At 44.6% G+C, this 10,051-nt stretch overlaps 1 protein-coding gene across 1 annotated transcript; it reads right to left on the bottom strand.

The window, feature by feature from the left end:
* Positions 1-726: 726 nt before the first annotated feature.
* gdi1 (GDP dissociation inhibitor 1) lies at positions 727-7,673 on the bottom strand. The gene is made up of 12 exons (XM_035646024.2): positions 7,490-7,673; positions 7,267-7,351; positions 4,543-4,650; positions 4,260-4,359; positions 3,907-4,041; positions 3,613-3,811; positions 3,310-3,441; positions 3,119-3,218; positions 2,853-3,024; positions 2,227-2,371; positions 2,052-2,106; positions 727-1,178 (listed from the first exon to the last, which is right to left on the bottom strand). The coding sequence occupies exons 2-12, from the start codon at positions 7,309-7,311 to the stop codon at positions 1,026-1,028; spliced, it is 1,344 nt and encodes a 447-aa protein (XP_035501917.2). The 5' UTR covers positions 7,312-7,351; positions 7,490-7,673; the 3' UTR covers positions 727-1,025.
* Between the last annotated feature and the right edge of the window lie 2,378 nt (positions 7,674-10,051).

The raw sequence follows: 10,051 nt of genomic DNA, 5'->3' as shown, positions 1-10,051 counted from the left end.
TTTCAAAAAATCGACATCACACAACAGAGTTAAACGAAGGAAACGGGTTTGTTTGTTTTTTGTCTTTTCATCGGAGGAGGAGGAGTTGAAAATGAATTAGCCACCGGGTTAGCTTGCCTGCTAACACAGGGAACACAACAGCATTGCAAACGTGAGCGCTATCATTCGACAGAACAGCCCGTTTATATTTAACTCTTCGTCAATCATTTCTTTTTTTCTTTTTATTTTTTTGCCCGACTGACAGATTTTACCAAAAGGAGCGGCGTCTATTGAAGTAACACAGGTAAAAGACCGAGAAAGAGAAAAGTGAAAGCAGGGTTGACAGGAGCGATGCGTGGAATGGTCCAGCCTTCATATCGCAGTGTCATTTGAGTCTATGTACAATACTACCGAGTGTGTGTGTGTGTGTCTGTGTGTGTGTGTAAAAGATGCATGCACGTCGACGGGAGGTGACCCTTCCAGAGAATTCTACGCTAAGCCATCTCGGCTCTCTCATGTCAGAGCTCGCGAATTCACGCTCTCCATCCGCCACCCCCCCGACCTCTGATATGAGGAGAAAGACGTCACAGAAAGAATGAAACGCTTGGACGAAAAATGGCCCGACAACAAGTGACAAATCCACCTCTAATTATAATAGATAAGACATGATTATACTGTAAATTCTACAATGGAATGAAAGACCATGTCAACCCTGCTTTTCAGTGACAGAGATACAGAGTGTGAGTATTTGAACAGCGCGCGTGTGTGTGTGTGTGTGTGTGTGTGTGTGTGTGAGCATCTATGTGTTTGAACGCGTGTCGAGAGAGGGACGTGAGGAAAAGGAGGCAAACGGCTCAGGGCAGGCGGAGCAATGGGACACGCCCCCTTTGCCACATTTGACCCCACCCCCCAATTTTAGTTTCTAAAGCACTGCTCAGACGCCCCCCCCCCCCCCCCCCCCCCCCCCCTCTGTCCACGGGGCTCCGCCGCCTGATTCGCCCCCATTTCGGCCACGCCCTCTCTCTCGGTAGCCCCTCCCATACCGCTCACTGCTCATCCTCCCCGAACACGTCGTTCTGTTTGCGTTTCATGTTCTCAAAGTCAAAGTCGCTGCCGGTCATGCGCTTGTAGATGTCCTTGATGTCGTTGCAGGTGGTCTCGAAGTGAGTGGTGGCATCGTAGGAACTCGAGGCGAAGACCTTGGAAAGACAAAGACAGAAGGACTGAGAATCTACAGCCGTATGCCAGTGACTGTTTTTATCATACGCATGGGGGTTTCACACGATCTGCTCGTATCAGCGAGCCCACAGTGGCAGTAGGAAGATGCTGATGTTTAGACGAGACACTACGAGCGAAAACTATTCTCATGCACTGGTCAATTTGGAGATTTTGGTCGATTTTGCTTCTCGTAACATTCTCTACGGTCAGAAATGCAAAATTACACATTCAGGAGTTCCGTTCAGCTCACCTCGTCTGTGTGCGTCGGTAAAATATAATCATTAAACAAATCATCAGAAGCTGTTTTCTTAGCTATTTCTTCTCATACTCATAGTCAGAAATCTCCACTTCAGTATCACTTTATTTTCACAAAACTTTTCCGGTTTCTTTTCCTTCTCTACTCTGAAGGTTTTTACAGAGGAGATTGGTCAAATATCCTTCATAGTCTGATACATATAACATTGCATTGCTACGAAACAATTACATTTTTATTTATATAGCTGCTGAGAGTACTTTCTGATTTATGAAGTGATAAAAAGAGATATCCAATATCCCCTCCGTAAAAAACCTTTGACCCTAATTATGTCCACAAAATACAACTTGGTGAACTAACACTGAACTAACCAACTTTCTGATCTGGAAATGTATGCAACTTTAGCATATTCAAATAAATAATAATGCACTGAAACGGGGGAAGTTTCATGGCGATATCTGACACTTTTATTAAGTGTCTCGCATTTAGTCGGTATCGTCTTGTTGAGATGTGTCAGTTATTTTACAGAACGACGGCACAAGTTTTCCCTCTGGAGGTAGGTTGTTCTAATTGCAATTTTGATGAGGAAAAAACGTCTTACCTGACTCTCAGTTCCATCGTCTGTGGGCTCGTAAAGGTCACTAATAGCCACAAACCTGTCAAGGAACAACAAAAACAATAGCACTTAAATATCTTTGAATGTAAAAAATATTACTAAATGCATGAAAATGCTGAAGGACGGCACAGAAATGAGAGGAAGTGGACGCGGGGCTGACTTTTGGTCGATGGGCTCCAGCAGCTCCAGGGCGGGTTCGATCTCGGCCTCGGGCTCGCTGGTTTCCACTGTGGTGCTGACGATGGCGATGTACTTCCCCTGGGCCGCCACGTTGTGAGCATAGGAGATCATGCACACGTAGATGTCTGGAGAATTGACAGAGGGGTGAAAGATAAAGAGATTGGGATATTTGGGGGCAGAAACAAGCTATAAACACACAAAGGAAGCTGGCACAGTGAACATATCAGCAAAAAAACTGCATTCAGGATATCATCATTCTTTTGAGTTGTGTTCATGGACTTCTGGTGAATGTAATGTCCAATATATCCTCATTTTATTTTAGGTTTTAGAGCTCAGTTACAAAAAAGGACTGTAGAGCCGAGGAGGACTGTTTCCTCTGTGGCTTCTTTTATTTTCGAACGACCCCTTTTCACATACAAAGCAGTCACATGATCCGCTGTTAATACAAGAACACTGATTACTTGATGCATAGTTGAGCACCACATCTCCGGGGCTTGAAAAAATCAAATCGCTTCGATACAACTCTGTAAACGTGCGTTTTTCTCCAATTAACAGGAACATAACTCTGCGTTTTGCCGGAAAAAAAGCGCCGACCACGCTCCTCACCCGAGTTGCGGTTGACCTGATTCTGAGGAATGATGATCTGGCAGGAGTTGGCGTCATTGGTGTTTTTGATGGGGTGGCTGAGGATGCAGATCACGCGGATCACCTGGCCCGCCTTGCGGACGCGGTCGGGGATGTAGCTGGGGTCACAGATGAGCTGCTTACAACGAGCCACCTGCAGCGTGTAGTACGGAAATGAACTGTCTGTGATCCCCGCGTTATGTCTGTTGTCAAATTATAAATTCGCACAATAATCTGCATGGCCGTACCTCGCCCTCGGACTTCACTCCCACCACATGTCCACCCTCCATCACTATCTCGTCCACTGGCTTGTTCAGCATGTAGGTCCCTCCGTAGATTGCACTCAACCTATCCACCACAAGTGGGGAAAAAAGACAGTGGAATTTTAGTTCTGTATTGCACGATCATCGTAATCGTAAAATAATCATAATTTAAATACCTGGCGAATCCCTGCGGCAGCTCTCCCAGACCGTACAGGGGGTAGAGGTAGGGGCTCTTCCCATACCGTGCCAGCGATTCGCTGTACAGCTTGATACGATTGATCGTGTCCAAACAGGGAACGTCCAGATAGCTGATAGATAAGAAGAAGAAAAAATAGCATGATAGTCTCTAACGACATCAAAGCCCTATGACACCTGCATTACAGCATTTATTCCTCAGAAAAAAAGGAAATTGCATTAGGGGGAAAAATGAAGCTACCAAATAGGTGTTAATAGGCTGTGGTGTCCTTTGTTGCTCTTACTCATCTGTCCTGTAGAGGGCCAGGGCGTGGCCGGTGAAGTCGATGACATCCTGGCCAAGGTCAAACTTCTTGTAGACGTCCCTCATTGTCGTGGATTTAGGGTCGACGCCCTCAAAGGTCTTGGGGTCGTTCTCGTCGAAATTGGCCACGAAGACCAAGAACTTGCGAAACCTCCGCTTCTCGAACATCCCCATCAGATCTGGAAAATATTCAAACGGAGGCGTTTTTGTTGAAATTCCGCCACCGTTTAACAAGTCTTCATATTTCTGGCTTGCAAATTGAGACGTGACTTACTTGAAGCCAGTGCCTCGGTCTCGGTCGACGGCACCTTGTAGATCTTTCCTCCTTTGTAGACGAAGCTTCCCTCCACGACTTTAAAGTCGAGGTACCGTGTCACTTCTGTGTATAGCAGCATCTTCACAAGTTGACCTGCAACCACACACACACATATATTACATCTTAATATCGGTCACCAGACTACAACAATCAAACTCTCTTCCTAACATCCAATTATGAGAAGTCTGATTATTTAATTCCTTGTTTCTGGGCCTCATCAGAAATACTTTGTACTGTGTACTAATAGACCCCTCTCCTCTGGTACATGGTTATATATTGACCCTATAGAAAGTAAGCGATGTGGCACTGACCATTGGCCATGAGAAACTTGGGGATGAGGTCAACGTTCCAGTCTCTTCCTCTGCCCATGGACTCCGGCGGACTATCTGGGAGGGTGAAGCGTTTGTAGAGCTGCGGAGGAGGACGGGAAGGAGAAACATCCTGTGAGGCTGAAACCTATGAAGCCCACAGAGTCTGCGAGGGAGAAGTGAAGACTGCAACAACAGCCGCTGATGGCACTGGCTGTAAACCGAGATGTACTGCGGGACATTAAAACGATATTGATTGGCTTTATGGATCCCGGGAGCCCCTTACCTCCTCCAGGGGGGTGATGGAAGAGCTCTCTCCACCGTAGTAGGGGTTCCTGTCCATGTGCAGAACCTTCTTCCCGTTCACAGACATGATCCCGGACAGAATGCATTCCTGCATAGGACAAGAATTGATAACCCAACGTTATCGTGAGTAATGTGGCATCGATTTGAAAATGAACAGACACCAAATAAAAAATGTTCTTGGGAAGGAGGTCTCTCAGGATTCAAGTCAGCTCAACTATCCGCAATTGTTAAACACACACAAACATCAGTTCTGTTCGCAAAGACAAAATACAGTGGGGTTTTTAACCAGCAGGAGGCAGCAATTCACTTGCTGTGCCTTTGATTTAAAAAACACATATCCTTTTCCTTGGCATTTTCGAAAGGCACACACTCGCAGTATATCTTTGGGCTTCCCGAAATGTTGAAAAAACGTGGACAACGCCAGCCTATGCGATTTGTATGACTTGCCAATTAGTACGTTCTTCCCTTTCACACAGGAAGTCAGTTGAGTGGGCGCTCCTTCAATGTTGCCCAGCAAATTGACGCAGCTAAAATGATGCGTCCCTGACCCCTCCGAACGTGGTCTGATCGATTAAATCTCAATGCGTCATCAATGCATCTTGGGTGCGTTCACACTCTGCACTTCGAGCTGCCCACTTGCCACTGGATGAGCCCGAGAACAGATGTTAGACTGACAACGTGGAATTCCCTGCCACTCGGAGACTCTCAATCAGAAACAATAAGAAAAGATGAAGGAGTTGGTGACATCACAGAGTAACACGGCATAAAGGAGTTGCTGTCTTCACCACCATTTGCCGTCATGGCAGCCAGGTCCTCCTGGTTAGGATCCCTTCAGTGTTAATCATTCAGGAGGTTTTTTTTTTTTTTAAAGAGTGCCGAAGTCTCAGCTGAGGTCTCCTCCTCCTCGCCGAAACAGTCACATGAGCTGAATGAATCCAGTAAAAAACTCTTGAGTGAAGCAGTGTCAAATTGAGTGTATCTCTGGCGCTGTTGTGGCGGAAACCCAACCTCTGGTCTGTGAGCTGATGCTAACCTTTGCCCATGCTTGTTTCTCTGATATCTTTAAAGCTACAGTGTGTAATATTTAGAAGAACGTATTCACAGAAATTGAATATATTGTCCATAACTATGTGTTCATATATGTATAATCACCTGCAACAAAGAACCAATGTTTTTTTCGTTCAACTTTGAATGAGTTAAATATAGTTACATGAGGTGGACCCGACCTCCGTGTGAGTCGCCATGATTGTTACGTCGTGTTGAATACGGTTGTTGCACAAAACGATCCAGAATACATAAAGTGTCCCTTGTCGGTTGCTCAGTCGGTTGCGGTTTGCAACTTTACCACAAGATGTTGCCAGAAAATTGCAAAAAATTACACACTGGGGCTTTAAGGTCCAGATGACTGATAAATAAAATCCTTTATCAGGGTTGGGATCAATATCCATCCATCTATCTATCTATCTATCTATCTATCTATCTATCTATCTATCTATCTATCTATATGTCTATCCATCTATCTATCCATCTATCTATCTATCTATCTATCCCTCTATCTATCTATATGTCTATCCATCTATCTATCCCTCTATCTATCTATATATCTATCCATCTATCAAACTATCTATCTATCTATCTATTGACCATGTTTAAAAAGTGTAGAGTTAAAATAAGCCATAATAAGCCAGTTTCGACAGACGACCACAACACTGACGCATATCAGGGGATGTAACTGCATTGACAGGCGACCACATGAAACGGACCGTTACCTTTGACTGAAATTGCAGATTTGTCTTAACAGTTTTTAAATTGTAGGATTCATTTTTATTTGACTTTGTGACATGAAAAAAAAAAGTTTAAGATTACACCTTGTTACTCTGCATTAGCTGCAGCCATATAGTTGTGTGACTGAGTGCAAACGCAAGTTGGGGAGGTTCTGACAAGAGGGCTGCAGGGAGGGCAGGAGGAACGGTGCGCGCATGCGCGACTGGATCGTTTCACCCATGTATCAACTGTATAATAATACTAATAATAATAATGATAATAATAACAATACTAATATTATATTATGGAAAAAAATGTGATAATGGCATTATCACAAAAAAAAATACGAAAACGTGTTATTATGACTGTACACTGACAGAAAAAAAGGGAATCTTAATGCCCGTCTATAAAACCACCCAACAAATGTCGGGTGTCCATCGGAGGAAACCTCGATGGACGTGCCAGATGAGATGAGTTCGAGGAGCTGGTGCCGCATGCAGGGCGTGATGATGGGTGGAGGAGGGAACTGCGGCTCGGCCATGTAAACCCGTGCTCAGGCCTGCGCCCACCTCAGGATGAAGGCCTGTCTGTGCGGAGAGGACCGTGACACACTGTGGGGTTACGCCTCAAAGATGTAACAGGGTGTAACGCAACACCGAGCCGGCTCTTTGAATATAATATGAGTCAGAAATGAATAAAAAAATCCTCCCGAAGCATCGTGTTATGCCTGTCATGCACAGGCAGGTCGAGTGTAATTCGTTTAAAACACAGAGCATCTTTTTATCACATTTTTTTTGTGTTCCTCCTTCTTCCCCGACTGTCACAGGGATGCAGGAGGCTCTCACTTCTGCAGACATGGAATGATTAAAAAACCATCACGTGGGAGCTCACACGATCTGCTATTGTGTATCCAAATGGAGCCGAGACTGTGTGTACTCACCGTGAGCCCGGTGCCCAAAACGATCACGTCATATTCCTCATCCATGTTGCAAGCAGCGCCTCTCCCGTCTTCGCCCTCTTTATGCCTGGAGAAAGTGAAGGGTGTAGCGGAGGAGAGGAGAGGAAACAGCCCAGTGAGTCCGCGAACCCGGCGATGGGGGGGGGGGGGGGGGGGGGGGGGGGGTTGGGTGGTGGTGGTGGGGGGGGGGGGGGGGTAAACTTGCCTTCTCCTTCTCGGTCCGACTGTTGCTGTTGTTTCTTCCAAACGGCTCGTTTCAAAAGTTGGATATTATTTATTAATCTTTCTCTCTTTTTTTTTTTTTTAATGACCACAATGGAATACACTGTCCACACACTGTCACCGGCGAGGACGACCAAAGATGGCCCTGGTCGTGGAGCACTCTGGAACAATGTGACTGCGCGTCGGGAGTTAGTGCGCATCCTCCTCCGCCTCCTCCTCCTCCTCCTCCTCCTCTCTTCCCCTCGCTGACACACAATGGACTCAAGGCTACAGTCTGTAATATGAAACCCCCTCGTCGCTCCGAGCCGCCTGTGCACACGTTCAGTGTCGCCTTATGGTTTGACGTGGTGGAGTTTTTTTTAATGATATTTATTTCATTTGAAAATACATTTCGCCCAGTTTCTCTTGTGTTTTTTTTTTTTTTTTGCTTGTTCATGTCCTTCCTTTTCCAGTTGAAGGCGCAGCAGCGTTCCGTGAACGCAGGCAGCTCAGTGGTATCCCTCCGCCACCACAGCTGTGTGTGTGTGTGTGTGTGTGTGTGTGTGTGTGTGTGTGTGTGTGGATGGGACTCGCTTTCACTGACTGAACGCACGCAGACCCGCTCAGCACAAATACTCCTATAACTTTATTTGTATTATACTTTTGTGTGTGTGTGTTTCTGTCTCTGCACGTGTGTGTGTGTGTGTGTGTGTTTGTGTGTGTGTCTGTTTACAGTTTTCACTGTTTTTTGGATGTCACATTTGGATGGTCGGGGTGTGACGGTGCAAAAACAGTGACGTGCCAAAATGTGAGGCCGTGTGTCAGCACCATGGACAGTTGCCAGGTGTGTACCTTGTCATTCATTCACTACGAGAGCAAAGTTTAGCTGCATTATAAAACATCACATGTCCGTTTATGGCAGAAGTCAATATTATGACAAGGCTCCATAGATTGTGAGGGGTTTGTAAAGTTTAATAAAGGGATTTTATGTAATAGTACCAATACATCGTTCACTAATGTTTTATACATTATTTCTAAACCAGCCATAGGAACAAAAGTTTGTGTTGCCAGATTGGGGGGGGGGGGGGGGGTGTCTTCCTCCCGCTTGACACATTTCCTGTCTCTCTTTTTTTTTAGCTTTTTAATTCACCATAGAGACCTCTAGACTGTATAACTACTCATCCTATTGAAAACAACTGCAGGATAATCGGATTAAAATCCCATTTATAAACTGTTTGTGAACATCAGCAGCAGATTATAGAGCCCCACAAAACCCTGATAAATAAACCTGGTCTATAATGGTTCATACCGACATTTCGAAACCGTATAATTATTTACTGGACAGAAACACACACAGACATCATGTTATTACAACCATGTAATTTCATTACGCAGCAGTGTTGAGTGTTTCCTGGTTGCAGCTTGTCACATGGTGTTTTTTCCGCAACACAAATGACAGTAAATGAACACGCTTTGTTGATCAAGTCAAACGAGGCATTTGAAAATGTCAGGAAATGATACCTTAGGCCTTTTTCACTATAGTTTCTGGCATCTCATACACAAAAAATGATGAATCCAGAAAAAATTCTGATAAATTGGAAATGAAACAATCATTAGTTGTAGCCCTATAATTATCCATCATGGAAAACTGGGACAAGCAAAGTATGTCTTAGCTATATACAGTATGTGTAGCATTTTTCCTACATATATATATATATATAATCAGTTATTATATAAATAGACATGCACCTCCAGATTCAGGAACAGTTTTTTTCCACAAGAAATTTGCACTTTAAACCAAAAAAATCATAAGCACTGTCATCCAATCATGCTGCTACAAACCTGCACTTCTTTTCATGTAACCCAGATAAATGGGTTGCAAAAACTATTGCCTTTATAAAACGGTTATCACTATGGCTTGATGAGAGTAATAGACAAACTACAGCGTTCCTCAGTAAGAAGGCTAAGAGACGGTAGCAATTTAAGTCCGCAGGCCATTCAAGCTGACCGTGTGCTTTGACCGCTCTTAAGTTTCCTCAACTTCACTCCGTGGCTACTCCATAGCGCTACTTATGTCGTTACTCCCTACGTCGCGGAGGGATGCGGACTTCTGCAAACTGATTCAAAGTGATATACGCTCAATATATCACGGCTATGAACCAATCAGATCGCTTGATTTGAGCTACCCATTTTATAACTATATTTAACTCATTCAGAGTTGACGAAAACACATCGGTTATTTTTTTTGCAGGTGATTATACATATATCAACACATAGTTATAGACAATGTATTCAATTTCTGCAATACATTATTCTTAATATGGCACACTGTGGCTTTAATATTATTACATTGGTGCACTTGCAGACGGTCGTGTTCTGTTCCGGGTCTGACTCAGTGGAGCAGGAACAGGAACAGGAAGTTCTCCCTTTCTGTGGCACGAGCCCACGATCCAAGCCCCGGATGCTTCGCTCAGCCTTGAAGCAAAAGCGACACGCTGGCCACTCGTGGTACTGCAGCGAAAGTAATCCCCTGCGACCCAAAAAGGGTTTTTCCCATAGACCGCAA

The sequence above is a fragment of the Scophthalmus maximus genome, chromosome 3, assembly GCF_022379125.1.
Source record: "Scophthalmus maximus strain ysfricsl-2021 chromosome 3, ASM2237912v1, whole genome shotgun sequence".
NCBI classification, from domain to species: Eukaryota; Metazoa; Chordata; class Actinopteri; order Pleuronectiformes; family Scophthalmidae; genus Scophthalmus; species Scophthalmus maximus.
This window is presented reverse-complemented; position numbering and strand designations above follow the sequence as displayed.

Coding starts and splice junctions, on each gene's coding strand:
- gdi1 (XM_035646024.2), bottom strand. CDS start 7,311: ATGGATGAGGAATATGACGTGATCGTTTTGGGCACCGGGCTCACG. Junction 3,812..3,906: donor GACCGAGGCACTGGCTTCAA/GTAAGTCACGTC, acceptor AATATTTTCCAG/ATCTGATGGGGATGTTCGAG. Junction 3,219..3,309: donor CTGCCGCAGGGATTCGCCAG/GTATTTAAATTA, acceptor TGTGGTGGATAG/GTTGAGTGCAATCTACGGAG.